This window comes from Manis javanica, chromosome 11 (assembly GCF_040802235.1).
Source record: "Manis javanica isolate MJ-LG chromosome 11, MJ_LKY, whole genome shotgun sequence".
Classification (NCBI taxonomy): domain Eukaryota; kingdom Metazoa; phylum Chordata; class Mammalia; order Pholidota; family Manidae; genus Manis; species Manis javanica.
In genome coordinates, this window is record NC_133166.1 from 783,845 (window position 1) to 810,765 (window position 26,921).

General features: G+C 37.9%; 1 protein-coding gene across 1 annotated transcript in view; it reads right to left on the reverse strand.

Moving 5' to 3' along the window:
• Window positions 1–26,921, reverse strand: part of ZFP91 (ZFP91 zinc finger protein, atypical E3 ubiquitin ligase) — a 51,437-nt gene that overhangs the window by 4,806 nt on the left and 19,710 nt on the right. Inside the window, exons 3-9 of the mRNA XM_017661838.3 lie at window positions 11,035–11,247; window positions 10,746–10,782; window positions 9,993–10,094; window positions 3,836–3,970; window positions 3,076–3,126; window positions 2,564–2,642; window positions 1,915–2,029 (exon numbers count right to left, since the gene is read on the reverse strand). Of these exons, the coding sequence (XP_017517327.3) occupies window positions 1,915–2,029; window positions 2,564–2,642; window positions 3,076–3,126; window positions 3,836–3,970; window positions 9,993–10,094; window positions 10,746–10,782; window positions 11,035–11,247 (732 nt within the window). The remainder of the gene's footprint in view (window positions 1–1,914; window positions 2,030–2,563; window positions 2,643–3,075; window positions 3,127–3,835; window positions 3,971–9,992; window positions 10,095–10,745; window positions 10,783–11,034; window positions 11,248–26,921) is intronic.

Below are 26,921 nucleotides of genomic sequence, written 5' to 3' on the forward strand. Positions count from 1 at the left end.
AATAACCTCCCTCTTTCACAATCCCCCCAAATTTCACAGGATTTTTGATGAATTTGGTAACATGGTGTGGAATCTGAGGCAAAAAACCTTTGTTTTTAATTATTCTTTATCACTTGGTTCAGGATATATTTTTGTTGAATGAATGACCACTACATTTTCTATGCCTTTCAGTTAAAATTATCAACCATCACAGTGAAAACACAATAAATTAAAAGGCAAACAATAGCCAATTTAATCCTATACTTCACCCCAAATAGTTTTAAAACAAGTATACAAGAAGAGCTAAAGTTTTCTCAAGTTTAAATGTAATTACAAATCACCTGGGGGTCTTATTAAATGAAGATGCTGACACAGCAGGCCTGAGGCGCTCTGTAGCACAGGTGACACCAATGCTTGCTGGTCTAGGTTCTCCATGATGAGTAGCAAAGTCTAGAAATGCACATTTCTAACCCAGGGATAACTCTTGTTATCTCCCAAGTCTTGTCCACTTTTCCAGCTCCATAGTAGCATGGCAAACCAAGGTGGGGCATCCATTTATTTAAATAAATTGCATTTTCAAAGTAAGTCTGTATGTACTAATTTAGAAGAGGAAAACTCTCTACACTAACATTATAAAGAAATGATTAGCCAAATATAAATGAGTGGGTGAATTTATTAAACAGTTTGTCAGAGCAGGCTTGTGGTACCTAATTAAAATTGTCTGAACTTGTTGTCAAGTCTGAAATACTTTTAGATAATTTAAATACTCTAAACTGCTTTTCTATGGGATAAAATAGTGTAACAGGGAGAAGGAGCAGAGAAATGGTAGCACCAAGCAAGATTAGAGTAGAAATAGCATTCTCTCTGAAGAAACATAATATAATGCAAATACTGCAGACTTTGTGAAGTATTTAAGACCTACATTTAAATCCTGTCTATTGAAAGTCCACCATGCCCCAGGCCCTGTGCAGCTGAGCAGCATCTCGTCTCACCCTTACAATTCCCATGATATTGGTGTCATTATTACCCTTGTTTTACATATGAAGAAATTAGGTGACTTGCCTAAGTTACACATATAGTAAATGATGGAAAGGGTGTATACTTAGCATGACCTTGGGTAGGAGACACGCTATCTCTGCAACTGGAACACCAAGTCATATCCTCCCTCTATGGTTGTTGAGAAGGTAACACTTGCATGCGCTCAAGCAGCTGTAAAACCCAGCCCAATTTGTCCAATTAGCTGCACTGCATTGAGATTCACTGGCTAAAAATAATGTGAATTTATTCTATAGTGTTATGAAGACATACAATTTCTCTCTGTGAGTCAATAGTGCCTCCAGGAGGTTCCATGTGAAATCAATAGCCAGCCGTTATGATTTCAATAGCAGAGGTCCCAGGAGCCATTCAGCAGTAACCACAAGCTATAGGCAAGCCCCTTTACCACTTGGAGTTTCTCTTCATACTCCTCCTCCTCACTTTCAGTCCATTAAGAGCTACTACAAGTATCTATCTAAAACAATTAGAAAATCCTGGCTCTGTTAAGAAATAGCTGTGTGACCACAGGCAAGTGACCACAGCCTCTGGCTTCTTAGCTGTAAAACAAGGCTAATACAGGCAAACTGGTGATGCGGAATGGATAGACAAGCAGTAACATATGTAATGTATTTAGTCCATAGCTGACATAGAATATGTGCTGATACAAAATATAGACAAAGGTCCTTATATAGGTCTTAAAAGTTCTTAAAGGATAAAAATTAAAAAGCCTTGGTTTGTTCATCCCTTGTGAAATGTATATTCCATTATATTTTATTTTCACACCTTTCTCCCACACTTGACTGTACTTTTAATATTTACATTAGAAAAAATACCACTACCAATCCACACCCTTAAAAGTACAGGGCATTTCACTACTCAACATTTTATTTTAGAAAGTACCTGTATGATGTTTGGCATGTCGCAGAAGTTGTTTCTGGAGCCTGAAGAGCCGCCCACAGGAGGGATGGGGACATACATATTTCTTCTTCAGCAAATGTTGATATTTAATGTGGTGCTAAAACAGTAAAAGAAAGTGAAGAGGGATAAAAATAAAACTTAAAAACTTCCTGAAAACTTGCTTCTTTGTACTAAGTACTAAGTCAAAACTGCTAAAAGAAAACCAAATACTTCACATATGGAAAGGGAGGGCAGTATAATAAAATGGTTAAGAACGTAGGCTATAAAAACAGAAGCCTGGATTCCAATCCAAGTCTGCCATTCACTAGCAGCGTGATCTTAGGAAATGTACTTAAATACTGTAAGCTCCAGTTCTCATTTGTAAAGTAGAGATAATAACTCATAGTGTTGCTGTAGGGATAGACATCTCATACTGTATAGTGCTTAGCGCAGCAAACGGCACACAGCAAATAGTAGTAGTTATTTTTTTTAGTACAGTGACTGAAGTAATTTTATCTTTAAAGAAAGATTTTCTTGACATTATGTCAATGATAAAGCCTACACAAGTTCACAGATAATAAAGTCTGGTTAAGTGTGAGAACTAGCAACAGGACATAACCTAAAAGGCTGCCTATATAACAGCTTCACTGACCTGCAAATAGCGAGGGTGAGCAAGAACAGTTCCACATCCTTCCATCTCACAACGGACATACTGGATTGGAGGCTTTTTTCTATTATCAATATGCAGAGAAAAGTTAGCAACAGAAAAGAGGCAGTATGCACAGTGAGTGGCCTCTGACTTAAACTGCACTACAGAGAACAGCTATTTTTACAGTATTAAGAAGTAAAATCTCTTCACTAGTATATAGTTTGCACAGAATTTATGTTAGAAATAATCAAAAATTGCCAAATGTTTAATAAAGAGTTTTTAAAAACAGCACAAACTAGTAACCCCCCAAAAGGTAAAGGAGTAATAAGAATTCTGGAAACTTTAAGATCCTGCAATGGAAATAAATAACCAGTAACTTAGCATCAAGGACATTAATGACGTTGCTTCTGTGAAATTTTTAAAAAGCCACTCCTGCAGGATAATTATGAAGGTTAAGTATGTGAGTAAAGTGCCTAAACACAGTAAACATTAGAAAACACAGGAGTAACAATTACCTCCTTTTGGGTAATCGTGGACTTTTGTCATCTTTTCGCCTTCTTCCTCTCCTATATAATTAAAGAACATTGTAACTGTTCACAGATTCTGGACTGAAGCTTCTAGAGTAAATGATGGCTAAAGAAATATACTCAAGACCAAAGAGCAGGTGACAGAAACAAAAGATAACCAGGATACATAAAGTTGAAGACGTATCTGGCAAACCAGATTTTACTTCCAAAAAAGTCTGTACCACAAGTTAAATACATACCTTTCATAAACTATGAGTTCATGAAGTTGTTTGTGAAAAGTCTATTACTTGTTTAACCAATTAAAAAAAAAAGTAGAGTCATTATCTAAAATCCTGAAAATAAACTATACTCTACTTATAATAGAACCAACAAAACCATTAAACAATTTTTACAAATCTTTTTTCTTTAATGAGAAATGACTATTAGAAAGTTTTTAATAAAGGTTACTCTATCATCTCCTTTACTTGCCTTTCTTTTTAAGATCCACATTTGTCATACTTTTTCTTGATATCTCTACTCCCTCGGCATCCCTGGAGATACTGTCTTACCCACTCGTTTGGGGGTCTTAAGAGTACTACTTTGAATTACTTTTCAAGCTTCTGAGAAGTCCTCCCCAATGAAATTGCCAGCTGCATGAGGCAGTAATATATATATATGTCAACATCCCTTCTTATACTCCCACCCTTTTCCCACTAGGGGCTTAGAAATCTGTTAAGTTTCCATGTTTAGTAGTGAATTGCCTACTCACTTCCTAGGAGGTTCCTCATCCTCCCTAATTTCATTCTCTTCTTCTTTCACCTCTACCTCTACTTCCACTTTAATTTCTTTCTTCTCTTTCTCTTCTTTCACCTTCCCTGATTTTCTCCGTGGTTTTGGGGTTTCCCTGAAAATACAAATACTTGATTTCAACATTGATATCTAGCAAAACATCTTTCTAAGGAAAACTGTGACAACAGGGTAAAGCCTCAGGTCATCATTGATTTATTGTAAAACTATGATCTTCAGCTCATGAAATGTGATCTCCAGCCAACTGTTCCTGATATGAATAGGAATGATATATATTTAAGGCCTAGGAGATGATCCCTGAGGCTTTTAATGTACTAACACCAAATCTGACTACAATTGTAAAGGAAAACAAGACAAAAGTATTCAGTCAATTCATGGTCTCTTGTGAAGATAAAACATGCAGACATAAAAATTTGGATATGATCAAAAAAAGTAATATAAATGGAGGAGGGGGCTGTGAAGGAGTAATGAGGTAAAATGTTATTAAACATGCAAAACACTTCATCATTAATTATGCATTTAAGTGTATCCTGTTGACGGTAGCTACAAACGCAAAGCATCGAGGTTACACCTATGTGTTCAGCCTACTGGTTCTGGCAGCGGAAACAGGCATAGCAGCTGGGAAGCAGGAAACACCTCTTTTCCTCCCCCCCAGGCACCAGCACTGCTCCCCTGTGATCCCCAACATTGCTCCAGGGGCTGAGCAGCTCCAGAGAGTAGAGCTTCTGAGCACTAGAGGGTGCCACATACAAATATGGCACCCTCTAGTCAAAGGAAGCTGGTTCAAACCAAAATCCCACAAACGCTGGAAAAAGGGTCAAGTGAAACAGAACTCATCAATCTTCCTGAAAGAGATTACAAAATAAAAATCATAAACATGCTCACAGAGGTACAGAAATATATTCAAGAACTCAGGAACAAATTCAGGCCAGAGATCCAATCATTACAGAATACAATGGAGGGATTTAAAAGCAGATTAGACATGGTGGAGGAGATGATAACTGAAATAGAAATTAGAGAAGAGGAATACAAAGAAGCTGAGGCACAGAGAGAAAAAAGAATCTCTAGGAATGAAAGAATATTGTGAGAACCGTGTGAGAATCTAAATGGAACAATATTTGTTTATTAGGGGTATCAGAAGAAGAAGAAAGAGAAAAAGGGATAGAAAATGTCTTTGAGGAGGTAATTGTTGAAAACTTCCCCAATCTGGGAAAGGAAATAGTGTCTCAAGCCATGTAGGTGGCACAGATCTCCCAACACAAGGGACCCACAGAAGACAACATCAAGACATATAATAATTAAAATGCAAAGATCAAGGATAAGGACAGACTATTAAAAGCAGCCAGAGAGAGAAAAAAGATCACATACACAAAGGAAAACCAATCTGGCTATCATCAGACTTCTCAGCATAAACCTTACAGGCCAGAAGAGAGTGGCATGATATATTTAATACCATGAAGCAGAAGGGCCTCAAACCAAGAACACCCTACCTGGTAAGATTATCACTTAAATTTAAAGGAGGGATTAAACAATTTCCAGATAAGGAAAAGTTAAGAAAGAAAATTTACCTCCAACAAACCGTCTCTACAACGTATTCTGGAGGGACTGCTATAGATGGAAGCATTCCTAAGGCTAAATAGCTGTCACCAGAGGTAATAAAACCACAGTAAAGAAAGTAGAACAATTAATTACTAAGCAAATGTAAAATTAAATCAAGTACCCCCGAAGTCAGTGAACGGATAGATAAAGAACACAGAATATGATACTTTATATACAAAGAATGGAGAGAGGAGGAAGAAAAAGGAGGAGAAAAAAAGAACCTTTAGATTGTATTTATAATAGCATACAAAGTGAGTTAAGTTAGAGTCTTAGATAGTAAGGAAGTTAACCTTGAACCTTTTGTAACCATGAATCTAAAGCCTGCAATGGCAATAAGTACATACCTATCGATAATCACATTAAATGTAAATGGTCTGGATGCACCAATCAAGACACAGAGTCACTGAATGGATAAAAAAAAACAAGACCCAACGATATGCTGCCTACAAGAGACCCACTTCAAACCCAAAGACATACACAGACTAAAAGTGAAGGGATGGAAAAAGATATTTCATGCAACTAAGAGGGAGAAAAAAGCAGGAGTTGCAGTACTTGTATCAGACAAAATAGACTTCAAATCAAAGAAAGTCACTAGAGACAAAGAAGGACATTATATGATGATAAAGAGATCAATCCAACAAGAGGATATAACCATTATAAATATTTATGCACCAAACACAGGAGCACCTACATGTGAAACAAATACTAAGAAAATTAAAAGTGGAAATACAATGCAATGCATTCATTCTAGGAGACTTCAACACTCCACTCACTCCAAAGGACAGATCAACCAGACAGAAAATAAGTAAGGAGACAGAGGCACTGAACAACACATTAGAACAGATGGAACTAACAGACATCTACAGAATTCTAGACCCAAAAGCAGCAGAATACATTCTCCTCAAATGCACATGAACATTTTTAAGAATAGATCATATACGAGGCCACAAAAACAGCCTCAGTAAATTTAAAAAGATTGAAATTGTACAACCAGTTTCTCAGACCACAAAGGTATGAAACTAAAAATAAATTACATAAAGAAAATGAAAAAGCCCACGAACACAAGGACGCTTAAAAACATGCTCCTAAATAACCAATGGATCAATAACCAAATAAAAACAGAGATTAAGCAATACATGGAGACAAATGACAACAATAATTCAGCACCGTAAAATCTTTGGGATACAGTGAGGTTGTGCTAAGAGGGATGTATATTGCAATACAAGCCTACTTCAGGAAGAAGAACAATCCCATATGAACAGTCTAAACTCACAATTAACGAAATTAGAAAAATAAGAACAAAAGAGACCCAAAGTCAGTAGGAGGGACACGTAATAAAGATTAAAGCAGAAATAAATAAAATCGAGAACAAACAATAGGAAGAATCAGGGAAAGCAGGAGCTGGCTCTTTGTGAGAAAATAAACAAAACAGATAAAACCCTAGCCAGACTTATCAAGAAAAAAAGTCTACACACATAAACAGAATCAGAATGAGAATGGAAAAATCACTACAGACACCACAGAAATACAAGGAATTATCAGAGTACTATGAAAAATCATATGCTAACAAACTGGATAACCTAGAAGAAGTGAACAACTTTCTAGAAAAATACCATCTTCCAAGGTTGACCCAGAAAGAAACAGAAAATCTGAACAGGCCAATTACCAGCAATGAAATTGAATTGGTAATCAAAAAACTACCTAAGAACAAAACCTGTACCAGATGGTTTCACCACTGAATTTTATCAAACATTTAGTGAAGACCTAATACCCATCCTCCTTAAAGTTTTCCAAAAAGTATGAGAAGCAAATACTTTCAAACTCATTGTAGGAGAACAGCATTACTCTAATACCAAAACCAGGCAAAGACACCATAAAAAAAAAATTACCGACCAATATCCCTAATGAACATAGATGCAAAAATACTCAACAAAATATTAGCAAACCGAATTCAAAAATACATCAAAAGGATCATCCATCATGATCAAGTGGGATTTATTACAGGGATGTGAGGATGTTACAATATTTGAAAATCCATCAAATGTATCATCCACCACATCAACAAAAAGGAGGACAAAAACCACATGATCATCTCCATAGATGCCGAAAAAGCATACGACAAAATTCAATATCTATTCATGATAAAATCTTTCAACAAAATGGGTATAATGTGCAAGTACCTAAACATAATAATGGTCATATATGACAAACCCACAGCCAACATATTTAACAGCGAGAAGCTGAAAGCCTTTCCTGTAATATCAGGAACAAGACAAGAATGCCCACTCTCCCCACGTTTATTCAACATATTTCTGGAGGGCCTTGCTATAGTAGACAGACAATATAAAGAAATAAAAAGCATCCAGACTGGTAAAGAAAAAGTTAAACTGTCCCTGTTTGCAGGTATTGTACATAAAAAACCCTAAAGAATCCATCCAAAATTACTAGATCTAACACTGGATTCAGCAAAGTTGTGAGATACAAAATCAGTATCCAGAAATCTATTGCATTCCTATACACTAATGATGAACTAGCAGAAAGAGAAATCAGGATAACAATTCTACTCACAACTACACCAAAAAGAATGAAATACTTAGAAATAAACCTAACCAAAAAAGTGAAAGACCTATATGCTGAAACCTAGAAGACACTTATGAGAGAAATTAAAGATACCAATAAATGGAAACACATCCCATGCTGATGGTATTGTCAAAATGGCCATCCTGCCTAAATCAATCTACAGATTCAGGCAATCCCTATCAAAATACCAACACTTTCTTCAACGAACTAGAGCAAATCATCCTAAAATTCATATGGAACCACAAAAGACCCTGAATAGCCAAAGCAATCCTGAGAAGGAAGAATAAAGTGGGAGGGATTACACTCCCCAACTTTAAGATCTACTACAAATCCACAGTAATCAAGACAATTTGGTACTTGCTCAAGAACAGAACCATAGACCAATGGAACAGACTAGAGAGCCCAGATATAAACTCAAGCATATGGTCAGGTAATATATGACAAAGGAGCCATGGACATACAATGGGGAAATGACAGCCTCTTCAATAGCTGGTGTTGGCCAAACTAGACAGCTACATGCAAGAAAATGAAACTGGATTATTGTCTAACCCCATCCACAAAAGTGGATGGATTAAAGACTTGAATGTAAGTCATGAAACCATAAAACTCGTAGAAGATAACATAGGCAAAAGTCTCCTGAATATAAATATGAGCAACTTTTTCCTGAATGCATCTCCTTGAACAAGGGAAACAAAAGTAAAATGAACACATGGGACTACATCAAACTAAAAAGCTTCTGTACAGCAAAGGACACCATCAACAGAATAAAAAGGCATCTTACAGTATGGGAAGATATATTTGTAAACAACATATCCAACAAGGGGTTAACACCCAAAATATATAAAGAACTCACACACCTGAACAACCAAAAAGCAAATAACCTGATTAAAAAATGGGCGGAGGATATGAACAGACACTTCTCCACAGAAATTCAGATGGCCAACAGGCACATGAAAAGATACTCCACATCACTAATTATCAGGTAAATGCAAATAAAAACCATGAGATATCACCTCACACCAGTTAGGATGGTAAGCATTGAAAAGACTAAGAACAACTAGTGCTGGCAAGAATGCGGAGAAAGGGGAACCCTCCTACACTGCTGGTAGGAATGTAAGTTAGTTCAACCATTGTGGAAAGCAATAGATAGGTTCCTTAGAAAACTGAAAATAGAAGTATCATTTGACAAGGGAATTTCACTCCTAGGAATTTACACAAAGAATACAACTTCTCAGATTTAAAAAGACACTTGCACCCCTATGTTTACTGCACTATTTAGAACAGCCAAGAGATGGAAGCAACCTTAGTGTCATCAGTAGATGAATGGATAAAGAAGATGTGATACATATACATGATGGAATACTATTCAGCTATAAGAAAGAAACAAATCCTACCATTTGCAACAACATGGATAGAGCTGGAGGATATTATGCTCAGTGAAATAAGCCAGGCAGAGAGAGAGATACCAAATGATTTCCCTCATTTATGGAGTATAACAACGAATGAAAACTGAAGGAACAAAACAGCAGCAGACTCACAAACTCCAAGAGGGGACTAGTGGTTACCAAAGGGGAGGAATGGGGGAGGGCGGGTGTGGAGAGAGGGAGAAGAGGATTGAAGGGTATTATGATTGGCATACATGGTGAGGTGGGGATCATGGGCAAGACAGTGTAGCAGAGAAGGCAAATAGTGACTCTGTGGCATCTTACTACACTGACGCACAGTGACTGCAGTGGGGTATGGGGATGGATTCAATAATATGGGTGAATGTAGTAACCACATTGATTTTATGTGAATTCTTCATAGGAGTGTATATCTATAATACCTTAATAAAAAATGTTAATTGTATCCTATTATTTTGGCAACAAGGTGAAATAAAAGCATGTACAAGTGCTTTCCTTTTTCTCACTGACACGTTTAGAGTAAAATCTGAGACATGCCTTTCTAAGTGCGGTTTGTAGGTCTCATCTCTTGGGTCATCTTTGAATGGTATTTCTTCTTCACTGATTAACATCTCTTCTTCCTCTTCTTCCTCATCACTACTAAGGAAACAAAGATTAGAAATTCTAGTTGTAAGGGTTGTATCTGACTGGATTTTACTTGGTAATTTATTTAGAGGTAGTCAAAGTTAACCATAAGGTTATCTAAAATTTTCACTCTTGTGCTCTAACTGGATTGCAATCTAGCTGCTTTATATAAATAATAATAAATGGACTTAAAAATACATAAATCCTAGATATGTTATCACTTCACTAAATAAAGGTAATGTGATGACTGCTCAATGGCACGAGATAAAACAAATTGACTTTACAATACTATGTCTATTAATCTCCTCTATCAAAAGTCCTATCAACAGACAAAACAAAAAGCCCCCCCAAAACATGATTTATCACAGAATAAACTGATAAAATTTCAAAACACTAGCTTACAACACTCCCATTTTACATTAGTGCCTAGCATGGAATAAGCAAGAACACAGAAATAACTCAAAACAGTTTCTGAACTAAATAACCAAAGATCACATGGTTAAAGCTCTAACCAAGAACAAAGTAGAACCTAAACTGAACACCAAACTGAAGTTAATTTCTCTTTAACAACTCAAAATTCTTTCAAGCAGCAAACACTTCTGATCATTTAATGTAATTGTGCTCTATGATCCCAAGGGTTTAAATATAAAATAGGAAGTTTCTTACCTAATGCCACCTGGAAATGGATGCTCCTCTGCAACATCTGGAAAATAAAAACAAAACAAAACAAAACTTTTACCTATGTAGGTATTAGTATTTCTCCCCACAGCCAAGAGACTCAAACCAAATTACCACCTGGCATAATTAACACAAGAGTATGTGCAAACTGTCAAAAGGAACCCTTTACCACCACACTTGCCCTTGAAAGTTACGCTGTTCTGGTAAATGTTCGACATTAGACTGAAAATCTACAGGTAGTTGGTTATTAAATAACCATATTCTACTTGCACTGTACCATAACCAAGCTGATCTGTATTTGGTTCTGACTTGCAGATGAGCTGCAGGGAGCCAGTCTTGGACCTAGAGCTTCGGGTGTTCTCGGTGTCACGAAGCCTAGAGATAGAAGTTCTGCTACTACTGCGCCAGCCTCGGGTAGACCTAGTTGTAGTGACAGAAACTTCCTGAGGAAGGGTAGAATCGTCTTCTTCCTCTTTCTCTTCCTTGGGATCTAGACAAGAACACATACCATTCTTCTTAAGTTTATAGTTAACCAAGGACTACCTGTGTAAATCTACTGCCGTAAATACAATCAATGAAAAGAAAATAAATGTTTTTCCCCTCCACGGAAAAAAAACCCTCAGATATTTACTGAATAGAAACAAGATGAGAGGAAAATAAGATAAAACTTATCCTTACCGTCATCACTCTGGATAAAAAATCTTCATTCTGCAAAGCAGTAATTTTTTATTGCCTTACCTACAAAAGGTGGAATGCTAAGAGAAGTATGCAAAACACCTAATTCAAGTCATGGATTTCTAACCTCTAACCTGTAATGTAGTTACAAAAGAAACTACATTAAGTGAGTAGTCCCAGAAAGATGCCCAGAACTACAGAGGCATTAAAAAGAAAGAAATCAGAGGTCTAGATGGTTTAACAACCAAACAATGCTGGAAGGAATTGCTGAAGAGGAATTTCATAATAGGAATAACTTCCACTGACTCTATTCAATAGTTCTACTTAAAACTAAGCCACGAATTTGAATTAATATATATGGGCAAATCATGACAAAGGCCAGCTTCAGTGTTGCTCTATTTCAGCTGTCCTGTGAGATGCTGTGTGAAAGAACACACAGTATCTGCTTGTTATCCTATACTTCCCCATGCTTTAAAGGGTGAAGGAAATGAGGTAGGGTAGGGCCATCACCTAAGATAATAGATAATAAAAAGCTCAGCATTAGAAATTGACTCATACCTAGAGTAGATTATTACATAGATCTACGTATGTTAGTGTATCAAATATGATCTTATTTTGACTATGGAAGATTACTGTAGTATCTCAGAATGGAAAAAGCCCAACAGCACAAAATTTCAGGTCTTAACACCGATTCATCTGACTACACACATAAATATAAAAACAATTGCCTGTAAGGCAGATTCCACTATAAGCAGAGTCTAAACAGCCTAATAGAAAAATGACAGCCCAGGTAAAACATATGGCTTTCAAACATCTGAACAATAAAAAAAAGTCAATCCCCTCATAACAAGAGAAACACAAATGAAAATGGCAACATGATACTACTGTTCCCCTATCATACTGCAATGATCCTAATGTTTGGAAATATACAGTATTGGCCAGGCTATAGGGAAAACAACCTAATACAGATGACAGTATGTGCACTGGAAAAACCCTCTCCCTGAAGAACAATTTGGCAGTATGTATCAAAATCATAAATGCATACATGTAACACATATGAAGATATGCAGCATATATATATGACAACATTACTTCCAGCAGAATATACAAGAAATTGGTTAAGTATCAGTCACTTCCAGGGAAGGTCCAAAAATATGTCCAGCAATTCCACCTTAGAGGTATCTACCCTAGGAAAAGAAACTGGCACATGGGGGTTCATTATACCATGTTTATAGTAGCTAAAGTAAGGAAACTACCTTCCATCAACTAGGAAGTGTTTAAATAAACTATGGTACATTATCAAGATGGAATAGTACATGGAGTTATCTGTAAAGAATGACATGGAATTACTGATAAAAACACTGTTAAATGGAAAAAAGATTCAAAACTATATAGACAGAATGGTATGATGTGCATTTCCTTTTTTTCCTTTCTGTTCATTACCTTTCTCATCCTTCTCCAACCTGAGCTAATTTAAATATCAAAATAATGATACCAGTAATAATAATAGGTCAGAATTAAAACTATCATAAAAACTATCTAGTCTAAGGACAATCCAATCAGTTTCGCCCATAAAACAACTGGAAGGTCAAAGAGGACAACTTATTTAAGATCACAAAGCTAGTTAAGCAGACCTAAAAATCTTATCTTCAGATAGCAATCAAGGATTTTTACATGTAGGTCATGGCTGCTTTTAAGAGTTTCTTCAAAGGGACCAATCCGATATTATCCACAAAATATTACAACATTAAATAACAGAAAATGATTTTACTAAATCCAATTATACTAATTTGGACTTTAAACCCACTCCATAACCTCTCATGCTCAATAAAGCTCTTTTCTTCTTCATGATTAAAGAACAGTATACCTAAACCTTATACTGTGGGATAAATGATGACAATTTGATGAAATATCCTTACAAATAAAGCCTCTCTTGTGGAATATAACACCTACCCCCCAAAACTCTAGTCTAAGAAGAAAAAAGGAATTTTCAGAGAGTGATGTCAGCAAAATGTTCTTTGACAGAAACTCACACACAAACCTGCCAGAATCTATTTTGTAAAAACCCTGGGAAACAAAGGTTCACAACAAACAAGTGAGTAATGGATCAAGAAAAGCATGAGTTAAACGAGACATTTAAGAAAGTATCTATCAAATCACTTGCTGGAAACGAACTAAAGGAAACAGAACCTTTAAAGACCACACAAGACAAAGTGTATGATTTTTTTAAAATATGCTGAAAGAGCTTATGGGTAAAACTGTAATATTTTCAGAATATCCCACCTGGCTTTAGTATATCTGTGTATCGACAGGTGTTCCTCAGGGGTGGACAGCAGTAGTTCACCTCTGTATCAATGGGTAATTACCTGGGCGACCAAGGGCTTATCTGAACCTGAGAGGTTAGGGGAAGGGTTTTGCTTACTTCTGCCTGAGCCAGAAAGAGAGAGCCCCGGACTGCAGTTTGTAAGCAATAAATGGGTTTTAAACTTTATTTCTCCTTTTGACTGATTTTGGTTTTAGAGTTATTATGACCTGGAATTTCCTCTCCCCAGAGTTACATCTGGAGGTAGTTGGCAGGATCTCTGAACCCGGTATCTGTCAAAATGGGTGCAACCTATGAGAAGATTGCCCCTAGAGATGGTGGGGAGATCCCGGAACCACCCATCAATGGTGGGGAGGCCCCAGTGGATGCAGCGGCACAGGGTGCAGCTTCACTTGTTATCCCCCTAGCTGTGGGGCTTTCAATTTGAGAGCCCCTAGTGGGGAATTGGGTCTAGGGTAAAGGTGGGGCCTTCTCCAGAACTGCGAAAGGGTGGAAACACCAGAAGCTGCAGAATTAGTCCTCCATGAGTTGGAAGACTGCTTGGAGACCTTAGGAGGCCGTGTAGCAGCTAGCACTGCAGGGTCTCTTTTCATCAAGATAGTGGAAAATATACAGGAAAGAGAGACAATTATTGAGAGGGTCAGTGAGAGAGAGGGACTTAGGTGGGAGAAAAGACACACTTCAGCATTACTTGGAGGACCTGGGTGATAACCTATAGGATACTGTTCAGGAAGAGAGACAGTTACTGAAAAGGCAGGTCACACTCCTAGAAGATTCCTTAGCAGCCAAGAGGGGGGAGGCGGCAGGAAAAGCAGCATTGCAGGAGGCCATGGGGGACAGGGAGGAAAGAGTAGTGCATTCAGTCCCAGAGATGGAGGAGGTGGCAGGGCCATGGGCCGATCTGCTACAGAGGCTACTGCTGGAGGTATCATCCTCTCCTGTTTTAAAGGCTGGCCCAGCTGTAATTAAGAAAATAAAACCAAAACAACCATAGGCTCCTCAGGGGGAGGAGCCACCCCCTCCCCAGGTTGTGGAGCACGCCATGATCCGTCCCTATACCCAGGATGAGCTGGTGGGCATAAGCTTCCAGTATAGGCAGAGGCCATCAGAAGGAATCTCTGCCTACATGGCTTTTACATCTCTGGGATATGGGGGTGGAAAACAGTTATGTCAGGTACTGAGATGGGTAGAATGGCTTTCCTGATGACTCTCCCTTTCCTGTGGCAGTGGCTGCAAAATGCCCATCACGCCTCAGGGAATCAGACACCCCTGGAATGGCTGACAGCTGCCGTCAGGGTAGTCTGGCCTAATCAGGATGATTTACCATATTTATCCAGTAGTTGGAAAACTGTATGCAGAGCTCCAACAGGAAATTGGGTATGAAAAATATCATCTATAGTATGGACCCCCAGGGCCCTGATGAGGTATTCACTGTAGGAATAAGAAATCTGGTGCTCCATACAGCTCCCCCATCTCTTTTTGGGTCCCTAGTCACTACTCTTGCCCTCCACATAGGGCAACCCCTAAGTGAGGCTACTCATACTTTAGCAGACCTGGAGGAGGTTGAAACAATAAGGAGATGGAAGGAAGTACCGGCTACGACTGAAAGCAGAGGTGCAAATGGCACCATGAAGGTCTCAAGGACCCAGATGTGGGTTGATTTGATAAAGGCTGGGGTAGTGAAAGAAAAACTTAATGGGCAGCCCAATAGAATCTTGTTAGAACTGTGGCACCAATTAAAGCCAGAGCAGCAGTTCCAGCCGCTGAGGTCCAGGACACGGAAACTAGAGTCAAGGCCTCATGCCCAACCTGTGTCCCTGCAAAACTTCCTGGGAGACAGTACTCAGGATTCGCCTGAGCCCTCACCCCAACAGGATGATTGGGCACTGTGGTTCGACTCGGGGCGGGGGGAGGGAGAGTCAAGGTCCCCACCTTGGGAAACACGGTGGAGACTGGAGGCCACATGTAGAATTAGCAATTCATTGGTTCCCCTGTGAATGTACATGGTGGACACAGGAGCTGAGTGTTCTCTGATTCATGGCAACCCTGAGCATTTTCCTGGGACCCCTGCTGTCATAGATGGCTATGGGAGTAAGGCAATTAGAGTGAAGAAAGCCCAAATCCCACTGGGGGTAATGCGTTTACTCACAAAGCAGTATAACTAAGTACATTCCTCCCATCCCTGAATATATTTTGGAGGTAGATATCATGCAGGGCCTGTGGTTACAAACCACTACAGATGGGTTCAATTTGAGGGTACATGTGGTAAAGGCAGTTCTAAGGGGACATGCTAAGCACCCACCTGTAACTCTGCCTTTACCTCAGCAGGTGACAAATACTAATAAGCAATATAAATTGCCTGGGGGGCACAAAGAAATTGGAAAAACTCTACAGGAGTTGGAGAAGGTGGGCATCATAAAGCCCACTCATAGTCTTTTTAGTTCCCCAGTGTGGCCAGTGAAAAAGCCAGATGGATCCTGGCATGACTGTGGACTACAGAGAACTGGATAAAGTCACATCCCCTTTGCATGCTGCTGTCCCCTCTATAGCAGACATTCTGGACACCCTCGCCATGACCTGGGAACATATCATTATGTAGTACACCTTGCTAATGCTTTCTTCTCTATTGACATAGCACAGGAAAGTCAGGAACAGTTTGCCTTCACATAGGAAAGCCAGCAGTGGACATTCACTGTCCTTCCACAGGGATACCTCCAGTCCCACCATCTGTCACAGACTTGTAGCCCAGGACTTGGCCACATGGAAAAAACCGTGAATGGTGCGGTTTTATCACTACATTGATGATGTTATGTTCACATCTGATTCTCTTGCAGATTTAGAAGGGGCAGTTCCTAGACTGTTGCAACATGTATAGGAAAAAGGATGGGCTGTGAACAGCACCAAGGTTCAGGGACCTGGTTTGTCTGTAAAATTCTTGGGAGTTGTCTGGTCAGGTAAAACTAAAGTTATTCCTGAAGCAGTCATAGACAAGGTCCTGGATTTCCCACCCCTACCACTATGGCAGTATTACAAGAGTTTTTGGGTCTTTTGGGCTATTGGAGAGTGTTTATCCCGCACTGGGCACAAATTCTGAAGCCGTTATACTGGTTGGTATGAAACGGTATCAGGTAGCACCAGGATGAGACATGTGTAGTTGCTTTTACTGCTGCCAAGCGGGCAGTCAAGGCTGTGCAGGCCTTGAATGTAATGGATTCATCAAGGCCCTGTGAGCTAGATGTTCATGTAACCGAAGGTGGTTATGGATGGGGTCTTTGGCAGCGGCTTGAACAGACACAGCAACCTATTGGATTCTGGTCACAACTATGAAAAGGAGCAGAGGTCTGGTACACCTTGACAGAGAAGCAACTGGCTGCTGTGTACCACACGTTGCTGGCTATGGAGCCCAATGCCAGAAAAGCTCTGACCAAGGTAATGACTACCTATATCCCATTGCAGGGTGGACCCAAAGGCCACGGAGTGGCATGGCACAGACACCCATATGGCCAAATGGGGTATTTACAGCAGTGCAGTGCCCTCTCTACTAGCCCCTTAAGTGGAGAACTCCAACACTTACTGGGGCCAGTGACCTATACCAGTGGAAAGCAGGAAGAGCTTGCTTTTAAGCCACTGGTAGCTGAGAGTCCTTATTAGGAAGGAAAAGCCCCTATACCTGAAAATGCTTGGTATACAGACAGCTCCAGTCATGGGCAGCCCCCAAAGTGGAGGGCTGTGGCTTTCCATCCTAAGACCGAGACAATATGGATGGAGGACGGAGAGGGGAAGAGCAGTCCATGGGCTCAGTCGCAGGTAGTATGGCGCGTGATCACCAGGAGCTCCCCCATATTTGTCTGCACTGACAGGTGGGCCGTCTATCGGGGCTTGACCCTGTAGCTAGCAACATGGTACCATGCCAAATGGATGGTTGGTCACTAGCTCCTTTGGAGGCAAGAGCTGTGGCAAGATCTATGTGCCTCTGGTCAGACTAAGACTGTTACCGTGTATCATGTGACTGCCCATTTGCTTTGGCATCCCCAGGGAATGATGAAGCAGACACACTGGCCCAGGTGCGCTGGCTAGACAGAAAGCCTGCCTCTGATGTGGCCCAATGGTTACATTAACATTTGTTGCACACAGAGCAAAAGACAATGTGGACTGTAGCCTGTCGTGGGGGGGTGGGGGTGGGTGGCTTGCCGTTGACCTTTCGGATGTACTGAAGCCAGCCGAGATATTCTGGAAATGTTACATTTTACCCACAACACCAATGGACTTTTGTTTATAACAGCCCTTCTTAAGACCCCCTCCTTTACAATAAAAAAGCATTCTTTTCCTTTGGTTATTGGGACTTGTCTATGGCTCTTGCCATTGCTTGCCTGTCCTGACCTCTATTCCTGAAAACACACATTTCACTGTAAAATAAATGGCTGTTTTACTTTAAAATCAACAAGTAAAAGAAATCCACACTAAGACACATTAGAATCAGACTCTCAAAAGCCAAAAGTCAAAGAGAGAACCTTGAAAACAGCAAGAAAAGCAACTCACTAGGTTTAATGAATGCTAATTAGCCTATTTTTCATCAGAAACTATGGAATCCAGACGGCAGAGGGATGCCATATATAAAGTAATGAAAGAAAAAGTGGCAAGAATTCTGTATCTGCCAAACTAGCCTTTAAAAATGAATGAGAAATGAAGATTCTCAGATAAACAAAAGCAGAAAGTCTGTTCTGGTAGTAGACCTGCTCTCCAAGGACTGCTGTAGGGATCCATCAGGCTGAAATGGAAAGATGCTAGACAGTAATTCAAAGCCACATGAGGAAATAAAAACACTTGTAAAAGGTAATTACGTAAGTAAATATAAAATAGCATTATTGTATTTTTGGCTCATAAGTCTTTTTTCCCCCATATATGACTTAAGAAGAAAATGTATAAAATAGTTAAAATCTATGTTAATGAGCACACAATGTAGAAAGACACTAAGCGCTGATTCATTTTTGCTAACAGTTCGTACCTCAATTTAGCTCTTTTACATTTTAGTATAACCAACAAGTAGAAACCACTCTGCACTTTCCACACATGGCTTGGAAATAGTTCCAGCTACATAGACAAGCTCACTGCTTGTAAGTTCTACTTTCCACTCAAAAGAACATAATTCAGCTGAGCTCTCTGCCGCTTTATAACAGGGATCACCTTTCCTCCACTGTCCAGTTAACATGTTCATTATTTCCTTCTAAGGCCTCTTCAGACTGCCTTTAACGTCCGTGTTTCTGCCAATCAACAACCTCCTTAAGGCAATCTAGTCTTTTTTTTGATTAAGTGCCTCAGAATTCTCTCAAAACCATTACCACATTTTTCAGTGTTTTGTTAAATAACACCCTACTCTGTTACCAAATCTGTACATACCAAAATACTAGAGTTGCCATAACAAATTACCACAGAAACCTATTTATCTGCAAAGACCCTACTTCTAAATAATTTACAAGTACTCAGCATCTTTTGGGGGGTAACAATTCAATTCATAGCATTTGGTTCTATTAATATGAGACAAAACAAACTTCAGGTCAAATACTGTATATGTTGATAAAACGGTCAATTAACCAAGAAGATATAAGGATTACAAGTCTAGCATATGTAATATACAGAGCAGAACATGACAGAACTGAATAAAGAAACAATATTAAAGCAAATTGGAGACTTCAGTATCTTATTTTCAATAACAGAATAACTGGTCAGAAGGTTCAATTAGGAAATACAGGACTTGAGCAACACTATAGACCTAAAGTCAGACATAACACATAACAAACACTTTACACAAAAACAGCAGAATACATGATCTTCTCAAGTACACACAGAAGATTCTCCAGGGTAGGCCATATACTAGGCCACCAACAAGTCTCAGGAAATCTAAAAAGATTGAGATAATATAAAGAATGTTCTCTCATCACAAGGGAGTAAAACTAGAAACCAGTGTAAGAAAACTAGAAATCCACAAATAAGTGGAAATTAAACACAGTCTTAAACAGGTAAGTTAAAGAAATAACAAGGGAAATTAAAAAATACTTAAAGATGAATGAAAATGAAAACACAATATACCATAACTTATGAGCTTCAGAGAAAAGAGTGCTCAGAGGGAAATTTAGACATAAATGTTCACATTAAAACAGAAATAAATATGTCTGATCCATAACCCAACTTTGAGTTTTAAAGGAAAAAAAAAAAAAGAAAACTGAACCTAAAGCTAGCAGAAAGAAAGATTAGAATAGAGATAAATGATGTAAGAAAATATAAAAACTAAAGAAAAGTCAGTGGAGCCAGAAGTTCTTTGAAGAAATAAACGAAATCAACAAATCTTTCACTGAACTAAAAAAAACAACAAAGAAAGAGAAGACTCAAATTTCTACAACTGCAAATGAAAGTTAGGGGCATTATCACTGATCTTACAGAAATAAGGAGGATTATAAAACACAATGACCAAGTGTATGCCAACAAATTAGACAGCCTATCTGAAATAAGCAGATTCTTAGAAACACAAATACTAAAAACTAACTCAAAAAGAAATGGGAAATCTGAACACACAAGTGAAGACACTGAATTAGTAGTCAAAAACCTCCCAATGAAAAAATCCCAGACACAGATGGTTTCACTGAATTCTACTAAACATTTAAAGAACAGTAATCCTTTTCAGACTCTTCCAAAAAATAGGAGGTAACACTTTACAACTTACAAACAGGCCAGAAATACTTTGACACCAAAGCCAGACAAAGACACAAGAAAACAACAGATCAATATCCTTTGCAAACCAAATACAACAGGATACTAAGACTAAGATCAAGTGGGAGGCATCGGATTATGAGCATGTTTCAACATACACAATCAATTGATGTAATATACCATATTAATAGAATGAAGGGAAAACCCACATAACCATCTCAATTGATGTAGAAAAAGCATATGACAAAATTCAACAAACTTTCATAATAAGAATAAACAAAAAAGGAATAGAATGGAACTTCCTCAACCTGTGAAGGGCACTTATCAAAACCCCAGTGCTACCATACTAAGTGGCAAAAGACTGAAAGCTCTCTCCCTAAGATCAGAAACAAGACAGGTGTGCCCCCCTCTTTCTCCCCCTCAATTCAACACTGTACTGGCAGTACTAGCCAGAGCAATTAGGCAATGGGGTGAAAAAAGGCACCTAAATTGGAAAAGAAGTAAAACTACCTCTATTTGCAGATAAAATAACCTAATTTCTAGAGAAAATTCTAAAGTAACTTATCTGCAAAAAAACTGTTAAAGATAACACAAAATTTGTAAAGTTGCAGAATACAAGTATCAACACAAAACATTAGTTGTTTTAAATATACCAGCAATGGCAAATACAAAAAGGGAATTAAGAAAACGACTTCATTTTCAGTTCAATTAAAAAGGGTAAAATATTTAAAGATTGCCAAGATGGCAATACTTCCCAAATAGATCTACGGACTGACTATAGTTTCCCTACAACTTCCTTTTTTGCAGAAAGGTGACAACCCAATACTAAAATTCTTATGAAACTGTAAGGGACCTAGATTAGACAAAACAATCTTGAAAAAGAAGAACAAAGGTGGGTGACTCATTTTGTTCTTCCCAATCTCAAAACTTACTGCAAAGCCAGAGTAATCTATCATTACTGCAGTGGGGTACTGGCATGAAGACAGACAGAGCAATGGAAGAAACAGGGCCAGATATAAACCCGTATAAATCTATGGGCAAGGTTGCCAAGCCCATAAATGGAGAAAGAATGCTCTTTTTGACAGACGGTGTTGGGACAACTGGATATCCACTTACAAATGATGAAGTTGGACCCTTACCTTATACCAGTAACAAAAATATACTCAAAATGAATCAAAGCCCTAAATGTAACAGCTAAAACTAAAAAACTCTTAAAAGTGAAGAAAACCTACAGAATGGGAGAAAATATTTACAGGTATTATATTTGATCAGAGTCTAATATCCAGAATATACAAACTCCCTCAATTTAACAAAAAGACAAAACACCTAATTAAAAAATGGGCAAAGGACTTGAACAGACATTTCTCCAAGGATACACACAAATGGCAAAAAAGCATATGAAAAGATGCTCAGTAAGTCGTTAGTGAAATGCAAATCAAAATCACAATGGTATTACCATTTCACACCTACTAGAATGGATATAATAATAATTTAAAAAAAACAAGAAGGGGCATGTGTTGGAGAGGATGGGAGAAACTGAACTCTTGTACATTGCTGATAGAAATGTAAAATGGGGCAACCAGAAGAAACCAGCTCAAAAGCAAACATAAAATTATCATATGATCCAGCAATTCCACTCCTGGGTATATACTCCCAAAATTGAAAATAGGAGTCCAAACAAATACCTGTATATGAATGTTATCAGCCATATAATTCACAATAGGCAAATGGGGAAACAACAAAATGTCTATCAAACCCGAATGGATAAACAAAATGTAGTATATCCATACAATGGGATAGTACTCACAAAAAGGAATCAAGTACTGATACATACTAATACATGCTACAACATGGATGAACTTTGAAAATATGCTATAGATCAGGAGCCAAACACAATAGCCACCTATTACATGATTCCACTTATACAAAATCATCAGAATAAAGTAAATTCAGGTTAATGTTTTATGGTAATTAAGGTAAAAGATTAACATTTGTTAGAGGCTGGGGAGAGGTGAGAATGGGGAGTGACTTTTTCATTAGTATGGGGTCATCTCTTGTAGGGATGAAAATGTTTGGAACTAGACAGAGGTGATGGTTGCACAATACTGTAAATGTACTGAATGTCACTGAATTGTATGCTTTCAAATGGTTAATTTTGTTATGTGAATTATTTTTTAAAAAATAGAGGAAAAATAGCACAGTCGGGTTTCCAGAGTAGAAACTGACAACAGAGGATAACCCATACAGAAGAAAAAAAAAACATTACCATATAGGAAAGAACAAAGTTTTCTGTGTGGTACCTCAAATACATTTTCTGTTTCTTGTAACAGCAGTTGACTTTGAGGAACTCCCTGATACATAACTAATAAGAAAGAAGAGAAAACCACAGTTGCCTAGGCGAAGGGAAACAGCAGGCAACCCATGGCCTGAGCAACATGCAGGAAAAGTGAATATAACCATACCATTCCTGAAACAGGAAGGGACAAAGTAAAAATGGCTGATACTATGAATTCAGACAAAAAGATATTGACACTACTAGCAGCAATGTTCCCACTAATTCTTCTAGGTAGCAAAAGATGAAATTTAAGAGTGATTTATCTCACTTTTAATTATTTCAAAATTAATCCATCAAATTCCAAAAGGTGATAGCTACTTCATCATGATAAAATACTTCAAGTTGTAAGGGTCATCCTAATATAATCAAGTTCTCTTTCAAGCTGCCCTACTTTCCTAACTGAAGTTTAAGAGAAATGAAATGGCTTCTTCAAGATTACCAAGATAAAGATGATTGTTGAGTGAAACGGGATGATTGGTTGATAGGCCATAAAGGAATAAAGGTTTTCTCATCTGTATGTATTTAAATGTTCACATTTTTTCGAGTAAAAATAACAAACTTTAAATACTAGTTAATGCTTCACAGTATAACTTTTTTTTTCATTTTTCTTAATTTAATCCTCATAACTCTGTCAAGAAATTCTTCCTCTTTACAGATTAGGAAAGCAAGTATCAACTTTCCCAGGTTTGTGTATTAAATTGCGGCCCTGGGATTTGAACCCAGGTATATATCTAAGTCCAAAATCTATATTCTTTCTACTGTACTATACCTAATCACATAAAAGAAGTATGGTAAAGTGCAGGTCTGAGGGCTTAATTTAGATCTGGCTCATTTTCACTTAGCCTAGATTCAAGTGCCAAGCAAGGGTCCCATTTATGTAATATACTGATCTAAAAGCCCAGAACAAGAATTGTATGAAAGTGGACTATTAACCTAAAGGTTTTGTTTTTTATATTTCAAAAGAAAGAACTGGAGGAATATTTTTTATAATTAAAAATCAGAAAAAAAGGTGACTTTCAAACTTAAGAAATTAAAGTGACTTGTACATTTCAATCTGGTTTACTCATTTTTAAAACAAGACTATTTATGTTTAATACTTAAATTTGATTCTTCTTTCTTGTTCTAATCATCTCCTTCACTGTTTATTTCACCTGTGTTTTAATTTTCTTACCAATTTCAGAGCAGACATCCACCACTACAGCATTGAGAGGAAGGATGTAAAGGATGAACACACTAATGAACATTTACAAAATTTCTGCATACATTAAAAGTTTAGGGCAAAAAAAATTAGAATCACAAACTAGTGCCATTTATTCTCAAACTACAGGCAGGCATTGGGTGAATTAATTCTCTCTTAAGAACATTAAGAAGTTTTGCTTATTATTAAGTTTGAGAAGAATGAAAGGATGCTTTCTCTTTGAAATTGCAGCCCTGAAAACCAGTGTTTATTAACTGTCTCTACAGCTAACACTTAGCTCAAAATTTAAGTATGAATATACATGGCTGGACAATGAAGAATGAGCAACTGCTAGCTTAGGTGATGGAGGAGGGAAAGTAGGAAGGAAGAGCACATGTAAACATGAGATGGAAATGAAAGACCAATATGACTGGAGCAGAACGAACATAACAGAAACTGTCATCATTTATAGTGTTGCTAAGTAGGCAGGAATAAGTCTAATCAAGAAGGTCCTCGCAGGATTTGGGTTTTATCCTAACAGCCACAAAAAGACAGAGAAGAGCTGAAGTAGGAAGGTGGTATGAAAAGATTTAGTTTTAACGTTTACTCCAGTTGCAGGCTAAAAGAATGACTTACATGAGGGAGTAAAGACTGGATTCAAGGGGACCAGCTACAAGTCTACTGAAACGACTATACAACAAATAACAGCTTGAAAAGGAATAGCACTGGAGATGGAAAGAATCAGAGAAAAATGTGAAAACTTAGGAGACAGGCAAGACTAAGGGATGATTTAATGAAGAGACAAAGAAGAGAGAGAGGTGTTATGGATTCAGTTTCTAGATTTATGATTTGAACAAGTGGGTGGATGGTGGGGGGAATCCACACAAAAAAGATCAGGTGTTTTCAGTCTTTTTAAGAGACCAGTAGAGAGAATACATGTTCCATTTTGGATACATTGTTTTTTGAGAGATATGTTGAGTGAAAAACAGCAGTGGACCTGAAGTTCAGAGGAAGAGGTCTGTATATACAATTGTAAATTGTGAGTATTATGATCTGTTACACTGTTATGGTCTAGATTTAGCAAGGTCTACATGAAATGATTACTGCAATATTTATTTAATGCATTATTTTTTGTTATTCCCAACATTTGGCTTACTGATTTCTCTCTTCCAGAAGTAGTTTTGTATTGTAAAATCTATTTCAAATTAACCATAGTATAGTTTAGCTTTGTTCATGTCATTCTTTCAATCCATTCTCTCTTAAATGTACTTTGAAGATAAAATGTAGTGTGGCAAAGTATCTGTAGCATGGACAGAAACTTGAACCAAAGTATGGGTGTAATGCTGACACCGAGGATATGTTTAGGAAGAAGAGAAGGCAGAACAGTGCTGCCAAAACAGAAAAGCTCAGGGATGTGCAGGCTAGGAAAGCATAATTCATATACACTGTAGAGGCTCTGAATCCAAGCCTAAGAAACCTAACTGAAGTTAGTAAACAGTAGAAGATAGGTAGTAGACAATCTCTGAAAGTTAGAGAGTAAAAGTTACTTGACTCAAATGGAGATGGAGAAAGATCTATCTGGAGAGGAATGGATTGACAGAAAAGGAGGTGGTTGGAGAGATGTAAATTAAGTAAACCAGCTGGGATACAACTGTTAATACAGGTATGTTAATGAGAGCCTCACTGTAATGGACAAAAGTTTATAGACTGGGGTGGGGGTTAGAGGAAAGCTGACAAAACAGGCTGACCTTGACCATGTAAAACGTAGAGGTAAGGAAGAGACATCACAGATTAAATCCAACAGCTGCAAGGTTACCAATGTCTTTCATGTAGTTAAATGTAATAGACATTTTTCAGATCCTTTGGCATCAAGTTTTAGGTGAGGGCAGAGGTGAAGTATTATCAGAAAACAGGAGTAATTAAATGGAAGCAAAAATAATAAACACTGAGGACCTTCCTCACTGACCTCCCACCCACCCCATGTAACAGGAGATACTAGAATTCTCTCTGAAGAAACTGAAATGGTGCAAAGAAGACTATTCCCACATCATCCTTTACAGAGAACAGGGAAGTCTACCACACACATGTAAGTTCCAATCACCATTTTAGTACTTAACTCTAAAAATCAAAAGAAAGTTAGGAAACACCCAAAACTTAAGGAAAATCTCTAACAAGAGATGCTTAAAAAAACATGGGAAAAACAACTTGAAAATAATAGGCAATTCAGGGAACCAAAGAAACATAAATACTGTTAAAAATAAAGACACAGGCCCAACACGGAGTCACTTCTCCTGTGCCAAGTCACCCACCAGGATTCGTATCTAACCTAATTGCAGTTTCAACCTCCCCAAGAAATGTAGTCCGTCAGGAATTTTCTGGTCAGCGTTGATAAGATGATGTCACATGTGTCCTCTCCATTCCCCAAAGGAATCCACCTAATAAGACCCTTCTGCCCCCAGATGAAGGTGACCTCTCCCAAGAGACAAACCTTTTTTCTTTTTATGACTTCCTTGTTCTACCTTTAAAACCTCTGCCTTTCTGTAGATCTTTGGAGCATTTCTCTACTTGCTAGAGGGGATGCTTCCCAATTCACAAATTGCTTAATAAAGCCAATGAGACCTTCAAATTAACTTGGATCAATTTAATGTAACTATAAATATATTGTAGGATGGGATGCGAGCACATCCTTAGATAAAGAACAATATGCTATTTAACAAAGTACCCTCAAATAAAGCTCTTGGAAATTAAAAACATGATAGCAAAGAAATTAAAACCTTGAAAAGGTCTTAAGCTAAGAAATCTCTGAGAAAGCAGAAAACAGAAATGGGATAAAAGATAAAATTAAAGAATAGAGAGAGCATCAAGTGGAGAAGTTAAAGAACTTGAGTAAATTAAAAAACTGCTGTAAATTAAAGACATGAGTTGTAATGGTTAATTTTTTGTGTCAAT